The following is a 14906-nucleotide window of genomic DNA, read 5'->3' on the forward strand; positions in this document are numbered from 1 at the left end:
AGAAAAGTAGCTCACTCCCAGTGCCAGAAGTGGGGATTGTTACTAATATGCAAGCACCAAAACTAAAAGAGACTAACACAGTTCCGACTCTTTGTTCCCAGCATCCAATCTAGAGGTTCTGGTTAGTTCTGACTGAATCCAAAGAAATGTAAACCTTTAGTGATAGAAACATTTTTTTAAAAAAATAAATCAATACATATAAATATTTTATGTTAATACTAAATAAAATTTCTCTTCACATATTTACAGCTTCCTTATGGTTCTTTCCCTCTTCCATTTCCCAGTTTTTCTGTGTTATTCTTTATTTGTTTGTCTTCTTTTTTCTAGTCCTCCTCCTATTCTTTTCTGAAAGCAGTTACTGCTTTATATTTTTTGCTTTGTATGTTCTGTATATACTTCACTTTAACTCTTTTTCATTCTTCCTTTATCTCTTCCATTCCATTTTCATTTCAGTCTCCTGCTGTTGCTGTATTTCTATTTCTATTTCTTCTTTTTTATCTCTGTATGTTTCCCTCTTCATTTCTGTCTGCAGACCTATCGTTCCACTTCCTTTAGAGACATGCATTCTGCTTTCATTCTAAGGCAATTTGTAATCATTTGGGAATAAAGGTACTTGCAGTGTGTTTCCATTTGATTTTTATTATCTCACACATAATTTCTGAAATATCATTCATTTTTACTCCAATCTTGGCAGATGTGCTTTCCCACTCCTGCTCACTTTTGCCTTGATTGTCCCTTTACCTGTCAGCCCAATTTGCCTGTCACCCCTCCCTGCTCAATTCTTAGCCTCCAGATACAACACTTCAGCATCCTGGGGGAGTTCATTGCACTGAACCCCCCCAAAAAAAATTCTGTCTCCTGCACAGATGACCTTTACCCTGATGGTAGAGTTCCATCATGCCTGAGAAGAACAGTTGTCAGCCATGGTCTTCATCCCATAGCTTTAGGTGACCTTTTAGATAGCGAGGCCAAGGCCATTGAGTAACTTAAAGATAAGGACAGAGACTTTGACTCGATATTCAATGGAAGCCTGTGTAGGGAGCAGAGGACAAGTCTGATGTGTTCCTGAGATGTGCTGCAGCTGTCTGTACTAGTTGGAATTTCCTAAAGGCTGGTTGGAACTGGTTCCTGCTTCTGCTGCTCTGTCCCTGCTGGGAGAAGGAGGGACAGGATGGCTTGAGGAGCAAAGACCTGGCCCCCTTCCAGGGTGCTCAGGGTCCCCTGTCAATTCTGGTGGGGCTGGTGGTATGAAGAGCTGACTGGAGCTGGTTCCTGCTGCTGCTGTGTCCCTGTTGCCTGGAGGAGGGGAAAAATGCCTCACTAACCTATTAAAAAGATTTGACCATGTCATCAAAACAGCAGATACAGGGAAACCAGCTGACATAACTTACTTGGGCTTGCAAAAAGCCTTTGACAAAGTCCCTCCCAAGAGACTATTCAGAAAACTACGTAGTCATGAAGAAAGAGGCAAAGTTTTGTCATGGATATGAAACAGAAACAAGGGGCTTGATTCTCCTTTTCACTGCAGCAACTTTATGCCACATGGCAGTCTAAAATGGTCATCTAGGGGACAAAACTGGATCTGGGATGAGCAGAGTATCCTGGGTGGACAAGGTGGGCCTAGCACAGGACTTCTGGTGTCATCAAGTAGGTTTCTGTGATACAAACTACATCAGATTCTTCATCACTGAGAGCATCATGTATTGTTTGATGGCAACAGGTCTTTCTTGATCAGCATCTGTTTTAGTTCAGGTAGCTTTGTGCCACCTTTTTTGGGCCCTTACCTTGGTAATGGTCCTGTGTAATGGACAGGTAGTAGATGTCTGGTAGTCAGTTTCTTACGTCTACTCTGCTGTCTCCTTGGACAGTTCCTCCCTATTTGAACTGTGATAGGTGAAGTAGTGGGTTGAGTCATGGGATGCTCTGAATAGAGGAAAGGGTGTCTGGTTCGCCAAATTCCATGAGCAAGACGTATCTGTTGGACCCCATTTGGCAATATGACCTAGCTGAGTCCCAGGGATGGAAAGAGCTGGAATAGTCTGTTCCTGTCGTCGTGGATGTGCTAGCAGCATTGTGGCATAACAACAGAAATAATTATAATAGTAACAATAATACTAGGTAGGGCTGAGTACAAGAAAACAGGGGTATCAATGGCATCAGGCAGCTGTGTGTGTGTTCCCTTTCCTGCTTTGGGGGAGAGGCAGGCAATAGTATTTACTAATGAGTAGTGTGTGAGAGTTACAGCTGTAAAATGTCCACTTGAACAGAAGATGGCAGCGAAGGCTGGAGGAGCATGGTTGAGGCTCCTCCCCTATAAGAGAGGCAAAGTCTTTGAGAGCCTCATTTCCACTAGTGGTTCCTGTTCAAAGGTTGTCCACTCCGGTACATAGACTCCCCCCCGCCCCCCGCACGATCCAGAGAGACACACAGCTCATGCATACAATCAAACCATGGCCAACCTGAACTTACCAATTCATGAGGACTTCCAGAAGGTTCTAAAGACACATCTGAAATCTCGCAAGTCTCTTTGGGATCAGACTAAGGCTCTTAAATTGTCCTCATTCAATCCTGGGGCATGCTGGAAAGTTCTCTCGGATAATGCAAATGTCCCAGACAAACACCTGATCAATGAACTTCCAGGCTTCAACCTACCCAGGAAACACTGGCATACACTGAATCGTTTTAGAACACTGCATGACAGATGCTGTCATCTCTTACACCTTTGGAAGATGAGACAATGGACCTTGTCAATGTGGACATTAGTTGCAAACTGTGGACCACATTATAAATCCATGTCCACTTCAATCATTTGCCAGTGGCATCTCCAAATCACTCCTGAAGCTACCCACTGGCTCACTAATCTGGACTTGGTTCTTCAAACATTGCTAATCATCTCCCTTGCCACGCAAAGGAATTAGTAGTTCCTGGGCTGCGGAGAGGGGAGCTGGGACATGAGTCACAGCCTCACTTTCAAAATTAGAAAATCTCTCTTCCTTCAAAAGTGAACGATGGCCCCTCCCTGGCTGTGGGAAGGAGGGGAAGATGGCGGCAGTGATAGGGTATAACTGTTTCCATACCTTTGTTTTAAAGGTGTTGTTATTAACTGAATTACAGGAGCAGGTAGAAGCACCGAGGCTGAAGCCCCGCTGTATAGTTGTGGTAGCAGAGGCAGCGGCAAGTGGCAATACAGGCTGGCCGCCCCAAGTATGTATTCATAGGGTCCGGACAGGTATGCACTTGGGGCAGCTATCCTGTGCTGCTGCTCACTGTGTCCATGCTCCTGCAGCTACACTACTATTGTTCGTGTGCTAGCTCAAAGCAAGGTAGTGCGAGTATGTCTGTGCAAGCTGGGAATCACACCCCTAGCTCATAGAAACAGCCGTGGTCCCCACCCAAGAAAGTGCACTAGCTCTATATGTCGCCTGGAGCTGGAAATTACACCTCCACCTTGAAGTGTGGATGTATACTTTGACCAAAGCCATATTCTGATTGGGTTTGTCAGAGTGCAGAGGACAGAAGCTCTGTTTCATGATGGATTTTCAAAATTTGGCTTTGTTCCAAATATGAGCAAAACCTGAAAATTTCCCATAGAAAATTCAAACAAACTTATGCTTCAGGTTGATTTAAATGTTTCATTTCAATTTTGACTTGTTATATTAAAATTTAAAAAATTACATTGTCTTTTCAAAACAAGAAGTTGAAATATTTCATTCTGAAAAAGTCGAAACATGTCCAAGTGAAATGTGGCTCAGCTGAAGTTTCTCTGATTACCTCTACGCCTTTTTGACTGTTACAACTGTAAGTCAGCTCCCAACCCAACCAAGACCAATCACTGAAATACAACAGCAATAACAAATCCCGACGTTATAATAAACCAATGGAGTGGGGGAATATTAATCTGAGGAAGAAATAACAAAGAGCAATATGGGGGAGGAAGAGAGGCACTGAGGGAGGAAAAGTGACAGTTTTAAGATGGCAGGCTGCCTGTGCAGCAGCAATTTAAGACCTTCCAACTAGTATTTACCTACAGAACTTTCTATTGTAAAATCCTTCACCGGGAACTGATGAGAAGATTATAAACCATCTCCTCCTCCTCTGTAGCTCAGTTAAGCAACTTTTTTTTTCCATTTACAGGATCTTATTTTATTTATTCTCCCACTGATATTTTGATGATGGTAGGGGAGGAGGCAAGGAGATCCTCTTTCATGCTGCAGATGTGGTGCAGAATGCTGCAAAGGTAAGGTCAGACTCAATCAGATAATTTTCAGTACCAACATAAGCATGTACCGACCACCTCCATGGCATCTCTGAAGCAAATCTCACTTTATTTCCCTAGCATTTGTTACTTTTTCACAGCTGTTTACTTGCAATATGCTTACACTTAGTTCTCCCTTCACTTACACCTATATAACCTAAATGACTTCAGCGTGTAGCCCTTTTCCTGGGTACGGTTAATAGTAGGAAGGGCCACATTCAATGTAGTCTAGGGCTATATCTACACTACAGCCAGTCGGCAAAACTTATATGTGTGAATATTCTACCCCCATGAGCGACAAAAGTTACACTGGAATAAGCATTCGTGTGCACAATGCTATGGTGACAGGAGAGCTTCTCCCACTGATATAGTTTATGCCGCTCATGGAGGTGATTTTTTATGCCGACAGGAGAGCTCTCTCCCGTCGGCATAGAGCGGCTTCACCACATGAGCTCCAGCAGTGCAGCTGTATCAGTACAGCTGCGCCGCTGCAGCACTGTACATATTGACATACCCTAGGAGTTCTATTTAAAATAAAGGAAATGAGCGGATCAGGTTGTCATATGAAACCTTTTCTGCTCCCAGCTTTTAGCAGCTTCACATTTGATCCCGCCTGGTCACCTTTACAGGTGTTTCTTTCCTGCTTGCAAGCACACAGGAATCCTTAGGCAACTCCTTTTATTTGGAAAAAACAAGATAAACATCTAATGACATAAGCAAACCCCAAGCACTGTGTTTGGGGGTACAGCCAACAGCACAGTTCCAGTTATTAATTGCCCAGATTGTTAGAGCCCAGAATGCTTATTCACAAAACAATCCCCCCACCCATTTACATCTCACTCACAAATCCATTTAGATTCAGCATGGCCAAGTAAGCACCTTGAGACATCTCTTCTTAGCCCATCTGCTGCAGGCAAGGGAAGTACGCGCCGCTAGGCCTGCCACTGCCAGGTCACGTTCTACCAAGTGAGCGCCACACAAGCTGCAAATCTGGGGAGGAAACCCAAAGGAAAAGCAAGACCCTGGTCAGGTCTCTGCTCTCTCCAGTAGTCTCTGGTCTCTGACAAAGTCTCTGCTTCTCTTGTTGAACTTGGTCTCCTACACAGTTAGAGTCCACTACCTGACAGCTCAGGGTGAACTCCTTTCCCCAGGCCGTTTCTCTCCCCTCTCGTATGGGAGCAGAGAGCTGCTTTTGGCTTTAAATCTTCTAAGTCTGGGGCTTGCATTTGGAAAGATAGGTTTTGGCCCCATGTTGTGACTCCAGTTGTCCAAAATGATAATTTAGACTACTACTGAACTGTATTTAGGCCAGCTCCATGGAACAGAGGTAGCTGGGCTCTAGGCCATCCATGCTCTGTGGCCACAAACACACTGAGTGTAAGCAGGGGTGCTATACAGCCACTGACTTCTTTCCTTAGGCTGCATCTGGGAATCTTCCCTACCCCAGCGGAGGGCCCTGAGGAATGACGTCCATATGAGAAAAGATAGTGTCATAAATATAAAGGGAAGGGTAAACCCCTTTAAAATCCCTCCTGGCCAGAGGAAAAATCCTCTCACCTGTAAAGGGTTAAGAAGCTAAAGGTAACCTCGCTGGCACCTGACCAAAATGACCAATGAAGAGACAAGATACTTTCAAAAGCTGGGAGGAGGGAGAGAAACAAAGGGTCTGTGTCTGTCTGTATGCTGCTTTTGCCGGGGATAGACCAGGAATGGAGTCTTAGAACTTTAGTAAGTAATCTAGCTAGGTATGTGTTAGATTATGATTTCTTTAAATGGCTGAGAAAAGGACTGTGCTGAATAGAATGACTATTCCTGTCTGTGTGTCTTTTTTGTAACTTAAGGTTTTGCCTAGAGGGATTCTCTATGTTTTGAATCTAATTACCCTGTAAGGTATCTACCATCCTGATTTTACAGAGGTGATTTCTTTACTTCTATTAAAAGTCTTCTTGTAAGAAAACTGAATGCTTTTTTCATTGTTCTCAGATCCAAGGGTTTGGGTCTGTGGTCACCTATGCAAATTGGTGAGGATTTTTACCAAACCTTCCCCAGGAAGTGGGGTGCAAGGGTTGGAAGGATTTTGGGGGGAAAGACGTGTTCAAACTACGTTTCCCAGTAAACCCAGTTAGAGTTTGGTGGTGGCAGTGGAGATCCAGGGACAAAGGATAAAATTAATTTGTACCTTGGGGAAGTTTTAACCTAAGCTGGTGAAAGTAAGTTTAGGAGGTTTTCATGCAGGTCCCCATATCTGTACCCTAGAGTTCAGAGTGGGGGAGGAACCTTGACATGGTGGCAGAGTGGTGGGATTAACCTGAAATCATTTTGAGATCAATTTGAGATTTTTTGAGCTAGAAATACAGATTTTAAAAAGGAAAATTTTTTTTGTCCTTTGGGGCTGCTGGAAAGGAGGTCCAACTGAAAGCAGCTAGTTTTTTCTCTGCTTTGGGGCCAGAGCAGAGACAAAAGGGGATTACCTTTGTGAATTGCAGGTTTTCTTTGCCTGGAGGCAGGGTACTTAACTCCTGCAGGGAAATTCACAGTCTTCCAAACCAGAGTTTTTTTTTTTCTCTTCCCTAAAAGTAAACAGGGGGGTGTTCTACCCATTTGCCTGGAGACAAAAGTGGCAGGAGTGTTTTTTTTTTTTTTTAGGATTTTGATTTTTTTTTTTTTTTACAAGGAGCATAGGTTTGAAAAGGATTTTTTTTTCCTTTGGGCTGCTGGTAAGCAGATTTCCAAGTAGTTGGAGGTTTTTTGCTCTGATTTGGGGCCAGAGCAGAGACAAAGGGAATTGTCTTTTTCTGTAGGCTGACAATCACTATCAGAGAATAGGTATCCTATTCCAGCACAGCAAAATTTTACAGCCAAGTTTTGTTGGTTTATTTCTAAACCTCGGGTGTAAAGTTAGTTAAAAACAGAGAGGTTAGGATGACAAAATCCACGGCTCAACAAAAGCTGGAATTAGCCAGATTTCAGGCTGAGGAAAAACAAAAGGAACATGAAAGACAGATAGAACTCATGCGGCTGGAGAAGGAGGTACAGGAGGCTGCCCACAGGAGGGAAATGGAGGCAAGGAAGCATGTGGAGGAGGAGAAGGAAAAAGAGAGGAAGCATGTGGAGGAGGAGAAGGAAAAAGAGGAAGCATGCACTGGAGATGGAGAAGGTAAAGGCTCAGCAGAATATACCAACAAACCCTAGCAATCCTTCTCCAGGTACCACTCCCCATCCCAGAAAGTTCCCCACCTACAAGGCAGGCGATGATACTGAGGCCTTCTTAGAAAACTTCGAAAGGGCCTGCCTTGGGTACAGCATCTCTACCGACCAATACATGGTAGAGCTGAGGCCGCAGCTCAGTGGACCCTTAGCTGAGGTAGCAGCTGAAATGCCTAAAGAACACATGAACAAGTATGAACTGTTTAAATCCAAGGCGAGAGTCAGAATGGGGATAACACTCAAGCATTCGGAGGTTCAGAGCCCTAAGGTGGAAACCAGACGTGTCATTTACCCGACATGCCTACCACATTGTGAGACATTGGGACGCCTGGATATCAGGAGCAAGTGTTGAATCTCCAGTAAATTTGCCCTTCCTAATGCAAATGGAACAATTCTTAGAGGGTGTTCCTGAGGAAATAGAAAGATACATCCTAGATGGGAAGCCCAAAACTGTAATCGAGGCAGGAAAGATTGGAGCCAGATGGGTGGAGGTGGCAGAGAAGAAGAAGGAAACTGGTCGCAGTTGGAGCGGAGACCAGAAGGGACAACCCCAGACCACACCCTATTACCAGGGGCCGCCCAAGGCCCCACCTACCTTCCAAAGAACCCTCCAGACACCTTATCGTCCCACCACCCCGTTCTCCAGCAACCCACCTCGCCCCAGTGACCCGTCAGCTGGACTATGTTTTAAATGTAACGAGCTGGGGCATGTAAAGGCCAACTGCCCCAAGAACCCCAACAGATTACAGTTCATTGCACCAGAATCACACCAGAGGTCCGCAGGCCCAGATACCTCCCAGATACCCATGGAGCGGAGGGAAACTGTGAGTGTGGGCGGGAAGAAGGTCACCGCATGGAGGGACACTGGAGCACAAGTGTCAACTATCCATGCTTCCTTAGTGGACCCCAATTTAATCAACCCAGAGATCCAAGTGACGATTCAAGCCTTCAAGTCCTACTCTTTCGATTTGCCTACAGCCAAGTTGCCTGTCCAGTACCAGGGCTGGTCAGGAATGTGGACTTTTGCAGTCTATGATGATTATCCCATCCCCATGCTGTTGGGGGAAGACTTGGCCAATCATGTGAAGTGGGCCAAGAGGGTGGGAATGGTCACCCGCAGCCAGGCTAAACAAGCCGTGAGGCCTAGCTCTGTTCCGGAAACTTCTATCAGGACCCGGTCAGAGGTGATGGACCCGGACCCCAGGCCAATGACTGCAACAGCAGTAGTGGATCCAGTCCCAGAGACCCAGACGGAACCAATCGTCTGGACCAGAACCGGAACCAGCAGAACAACCAACACCAGACCCATTGCCAGCACTGAATACAGTACTTGCAACCTCAACACCAGAGGGTCTCACCGAACCTGAACCAGCAGCAGCCCATAACCCTACACAAGAGGCTCAGCCAGAGCTTGAACCCCAACAGAGTGTCCCAGCAGAAAGCGGTTCACAGTCAACGGAAACAGCCCCATCCCCTACATCGCTTCCAGAGGGACCAAGCATAGGTCCACAATCCAATGAGGAACTGATGTCTCCAGCATCAAGGGAACAGTTCCAGACCGAACAGGAAGCAGATGAAAGCCTCCAGAGAGCTTGGACGGTGGCATGGAGCAACCCACCGCCTCTCAGCTCTTCTAATCGATCCAGGTTTGTTGTAGAAAGAGGACTTTTATACAAGGAAACTCTTTCTGGTGGACACCAGGAAGACTAGCATCCTCAGAGACAGTTGGTAGTTCCAACTAAATACCGGACCAAGCTCTTGAGCTTAGCCCACGATCACCCTAGTGGCCATGCTGGGGTGAACAGGACCAAAGACCGTTTGGGGGGGTCATTCCACTGGGAGGGAATGGGCAAGGATGTTTCTACCTATGTCCGGTCTTGTGAAGTATGCCAAAGAGTGGGAAAACCCCAAGACCAGGTCAAAGCCCCTCTCCAGCCACTCCCCATCATTGAAGGTCCATTTCAGCGAGTAGCTGTGGATATTCTGGGTCCTTTTCCGAAAAAGACACCCAGAGGAAAGCAGTACATACTGACTTTCATGGATTTTGCCACCCGATGGCCGGAAGCAGTAGCTCTAAGCAACACCAGGGCTAAAAGTGTGTGCCAGGCACTAGCAGACATTTTTGCCAGGGTAGGTTGGCCCTCCGACATCCTCACAGATGCAGGGACTAATTTCCTGGCAGGATCTATGGAAAATCTTTGGGAAGCTCATGGGGTAAATCACTTGGTTGCCACTCCTTACCACCATCAAACAAATGGCATGGTGGAGAAGTTTAATGGAACTTTGGGGGCCATGATACGTAAATTCGTAAATGAGCACTCCAATAACTGGGACCTAGTGTTGCAGCAGTTGCTCTTTGCCTACAGAGCTGTACCACACCCCAGTTTAGGGTTTTCCCCATTTGAACTTGTATATGGCCGTGAGGTTAAGGGGCCATTACAGTTGGTGAAGCAGCAATGGGAGGGATTTACACCTTCTCCAGGAACTAACATTCTGGACTTTGTAACCAACCTACAAAACACCCTCCGAACCTCTTCAGCCCTTGCTAAAGAAAACTTACAGGATGCTCAAAAAGAGCAAAAAACCTGGTATGATAAACATGCCAGAGAGTGTTCCTTCAAAGTAGGGGACCAGGTCATGGTCTTAAAGGTGCTCCAGGCCCATAAAATGGAAGCATCACGGGAAGGACCATTCACGGTCCAGGAGCGCCTGGGAGCTGTTAATTATCTCATAGCATTCCCCACCTCCAACCGAAAGCCTAAGGTGTACCATATTAATTCTCTAAAGCCCTTTTATTCCAGAGAATTAAAGGTTTGTCAGTTTACAGCCCAGGGAGGAGAGGACGCTGAGTGGCCTGAAGGTGTCTACTACGAAGGGAAAAGTGAACCTCTCCATGACCCTTGGGCGTATGCAGCGACAGCAGATCAAGGAGCTGTGCACTAGCTACGCGCCAACATTCTCAGCCACCCCAGGACTGACTGAACGGCATACCACTCCATTGACACAGGTAATGCTCGCCCAATTAAAGTCCAACCTTACCGGGTGTCTCCTCAAGCTAAAACTGCTATAGAACGGGAGATCCAGGATATGTTACAGATGGGTGTAATCCGCCCCTCTGGAAGTGCATGGGCATCTCCAGTGGTTCTAGTTCCCAAAACAGATGGGGAAATACGTTTTTGCGTGGACTACCGTAAGCTAAATGCTATAACTCGCCCAGACAACTATCCAATGCCACGCACAGATGAACTATTAGAGAAACTGGGACGGGCCCAGTTCATCTCTACCTTGGACTTAACCAAGGGGTACTGGCAGGTACCGCTAGATGAATCTGCCAAGGAAAGGTCAGCCTTCACCACACATCTCGGGCTGTATGAATTTAATGTACTCCCTTTTGGGCTGCGAAATGCACCCGCCACCTTCCAAAGACTTGTAGATGGTCTCCTAGCGGGATTAGGAGAATATGCAGTTGCCTACCTTGACGATGTGGCCATATTTTCGGATTCCTGGGCGGAACACCTGGAACATCTACAAAAAGTCCTTGAGCGCATAAGGGAGGCAGGACTAACTGTTAGGCCTATTTGACACTTCTTAGCCTTAAACAGAGTGACTTACCTTGGACACCAGGTGGGTCAAGGAACTATCAGCCCCCTACAGGCCAAAGTGGATGCTATCCAAAAGTGGCCTGTCCCAAAGTCAAAGAAACAGGTTCAATCCTTCTTAGGCTTGGCCAGTTATTACAGACGATTTGTACCGCAATACAGCCAAATCGCCGCCCCACTGACAGACCTAACCAAAAAGAAACAGCCAAATGCTGTTCAGTGGACCGAAAAGCGTCAGAAGGCCTTTAACAAGCTTAAAGCGACACTCATGTCTGACCCTGTACTAAGGGCCCCAGACTTTGACAAACCGTTCCTAGTAACCACAGACGCGTCCGAGCGTGGTGCGGGAGCAGTTTTAATTCAGAAAGGACCTGATCAAGAATTCCACCCTGTAGTGTTTCTCAGCAAAAAACTGTCTGAGAGGGAAAGCAACTGGTCAGTCAGTGAAAAAGAATGTTACGCCATTGTCTACGCCCTGGAAAAGCTACGCCCATATGTTTGGGGACGGCGTTTCCACCTGCAAACCGACCATGCTGCACTACAGTGGCTTCATACCACCATGGGAAATAACAAAAAACTTATTCGGTGGAGTTTAGCTCTCCAAGATTTTGATTTCGACATCCAACACATCTCAGGAGCTTCTAACGAAGTGGCTGATGCACTCTCCCATGAAAGTTTCCCAGAATTAACTGGTTAAAATCGTCCTTGAGATGTGGAAAATATTGTTAGTCTTTATGTACTTGGTAGTATATTTAGAGGTGCATATGTCTTATTAACTCTGTTTTTCCTAGAGCTCCAGGAAGAAATCCCAGCCAGTGTTTCACCCTAGCTGAGATTTGGGGGGCGTGTCATAAATATAAAGGGAAGGATAAACCCCTTTAAAATCCCTCCTGGCCAGAGGAAAAATCTTCTCACCTGGAAAGGGTTAAGAAGCTAAAGGTAACCTCGCTGGCACCTGACCAAAATGACCAATGAAGAGACAAGATACTTTCAAAAGCTGGGAGGAGGGAGAGAAACAAAGGGTCTGTGTCTGTCTGTATGCTGCTTTTGCCGGGGATAGACCAGGAATGGAGTCTTAGAACTTTAGTAAGTAATCTAGCTAGGTATGTGTTAGATTATGATTTCGTTAAATGGCTGAGAAAAGAACTGTGCTGAATAGAATGACTATTCCTGTCTGTGTGTCTTTTTTGTAACTTAAGGTTTTGCCTAGAGGGATTCTCTATGTTTTGAATCTAATTACCCTGTAAGGTATCTACCATCCTGATTTTACAGAGGTGATTTCTTTACTTCTATTAAAAGTCTTCTTGTAAGAAAACTGAATGCTTTTTCATTGTTCTCAGATCCAAGGGTTTGGGTCTGTGGTCACCTATGCAAATTGGTGAGGATTTTTACCAAACCTTCCCCAGGAAGTGGGGTGCAAGGGTTGGAAGGATTTTGGGGGGAAAGAGATGTCCAAACTACGTTTCCCAGTAAACCCAGTTAGAGTTTGGTGGTGGCAGTGGAGATCCAGGGACAAAGGATAAAATTAATTTATACCTTGGGGAAGTTTTAACCTAAGCTGGTGAAAGTAAGCTTAGGAGGTTTTCATGCAGGTCCCCACATCTGTACCCTAGAGTTCAGAGTGGGGGAGGAACCTTGACAGGTAGGGACAGGTTTCCATTGACTGAATGATCACCCAGGAAGAGAAGGCGGGATGGGCAAGTGACACAGCAAGTGACACAAGTGACACAGCAAGCTGACAGTTCTAAAATTGGCTGTCATTTGCAAGAGGAAAGGCCTTTTGAGGCCATAATACTTCCAAGATTGTTGTGTGAACAACTGAAGATAGAGACTCTGCCCTAGAATGTCCTCAAAGATAACTGGGATTTTAAGGGCCCAGAATCCCAGTTCTCCCATCTCTTCTCTTACCTGACTTGTGAGGGTTACTGCTGCAGCAACCTTCATGGGTGCAATAGGGGTAGATAGAGGATCGGCAGAAGGCTGCCCGTCTTTCCCCCACCACAGGCGGTTCCATATCACACTGATAAGTAGTGGGTGTGGCTCCTCTCTCTTCCTATTCTGGGCTGGCAACCTTCAGGAGCTGTTGGCCCTTGATGGCACTGGCTATGCAGGAGTAAAACGCAACTGTACTTTCAGTTCTCAATAGTTCTCATAGTTCTAGGACAGAAGTTCAAAACTGGGTATCATACGTTATGCTCCTAAATTCATATTTAGGCCCTCATGTGGCCTGACATTCGTAACAGCTGAGCACCCACAAATCTAATTGCATTCAATGGGAGCTGCAGGTGCTCAACATCTTTTGACAACTAAGCCACTTTTATTTAGGTGTCTAACTATGAGCTTGGGAGCCTAGCGTTAAGTACCCAGGTTTGGAAATGTTGATCCTAGTTCTTATGTTTTCTTGTTTGTAGAAGAATATTCTGATGTCTTCTTAATTTGCTTTGAAAATTTCATAGTCTCTGAAGAAATGAAGCTTGTTTTGTGCTAGTGACCAAATTAATGTAGGAAATAATAAAGGACAATGTCATTTTGAAATATTGCACTTTCAAGTGGCTTTAGCAACAAGGCTAAAAATGGGTTTCTCCATTTCTCCAACTGCAAAGACAATTTTTAAAATGAAACCTAATGTACACAAAAAGTGCATCTTTACAACTGCAGGAGCCATATTGTTTGTAATATCAAAACAACACCTTAACAGGTCACTAAAAAAGTGCTGAGCATCAAAATAACACCACCAGCTGTTCCTGGTTCAGGCATACGTATTTTCATGTAATTCCCTGCACAGATGAACATCGTGGATCTGATCATGGATCATCTATTTTCTCTGCACTGTTCTCCATTTCTCAAAGCATTTAATTGTCTAGTTCTACTACAAACAAACAAGCCATTAAAAATTACTTAGAAACCCACACAAAGGAGGACTGTTGTTTTTGGGGAATCCTGCTGGCACATGTTGCTGCCAGATACACAGTATTTAGCAACAGTCACACCATGATTTGAAGGTTTACATTTTTAATATGGTGACAGCATGCTGCAAGTTTCATTATAAATTGAAATATAACAGCATGCACTTCTGTTCATTGTGCAAACTTCCTTTTCAAGCACATGGCATTAGACAATTAATTATATGAATTTCAACTGTCTTAAAGGAATATACAGTATAGTGTACTTTCAATAACTTTTAAAATCAGTTGAAAAATGAGGACAAAGATCATTTAGGGGGGAATTTCTTCCATTGATATGTGGATGATTTTCATGCATAACCCAACTGTTGTAATGAAGAAAGCTCGGCGACAGACTTCTTCCATGCCGTAGCTCTAGCCACGGTCTTTTCGACACAGTGGACCAAATGGTGGCCTGGCTTACACAATGGAGTAAGTGGGTGAAAGCAGTGCTTAATTTGTAATAAAAGAGAGGCGGAAGCTCAAGCAATATTTTACTTTCATAACAGACACTGCAAGCCCAGAGATGCCAGGGCTGTGAATTGCCAAACCCTGAGGCACTGGGGTTCAGCTCTGGCAAGTCCTGGCACAAATTAAGCACTGGGTGTAAGTCACCTCCTGACTCCTTTGTGATGACTCTTTGTTCCACAGGTACACAAAGAGGAGAGTAGGCTCTGCAGGCCCTGGTACATTCCCCTGCTCCCTGAGGATGGGTGGGAGTGGTTTGGGACAGAGCAGAGCCTTGGCTTTGCCTTGCACAATGTGCTAGCTTGCAGAATTACACTAAGGGAAGTAGGCTGCGCTAGGTTTAGGCCTAGGGCTGGGCACTTCCCCCTAGGAGCAGGGGAGACCAGAAGGAAGGCAGAATGTGACTCAGGAACAATCTGCCTCCCAGTCTGCTCC

At 45.3% G+C, this 14906-nt stretch overlaps 2 protein-coding genes across 4 annotated transcripts in view; one reads left to right on the forward strand and one right to left on the reverse strand.

Annotated features, from left to right (window-relative positions):
• HTR7 (5-hydroxytryptamine receptor 7) overlaps positions 1-14906 on the reverse strand; it is a 47468-nt gene that overhangs the window by 23308 nt on the left and 9254 nt on the right. The window lies entirely within an intron of this gene.
• Positions 12129-14906, forward strand: part of RPP30 (ribonuclease P/MRP subunit p30) — a 55190-nt gene continuing 52412 nt past the window's right edge. Inside the window, exon 1 of the mRNA XM_043551150.1 lies at positions 12129-12147. Coding sequence (XP_043407085.1) covers position 12147 — 1 coding nt within the window. The 5' untranslated portion in view covers positions 12129-12146. The remainder of the gene's footprint in view (positions 12148-14906) is intronic.

The sequence above is a fragment of the Chelonia mydas genome, chromosome 7, assembly GCF_015237465.2.
Source record: "Chelonia mydas isolate rCheMyd1 chromosome 7, rCheMyd1.pri.v2, whole genome shotgun sequence".
NCBI lineage: Eukaryota > Metazoa > Chordata > Testudines > Cheloniidae > Chelonia > Chelonia mydas.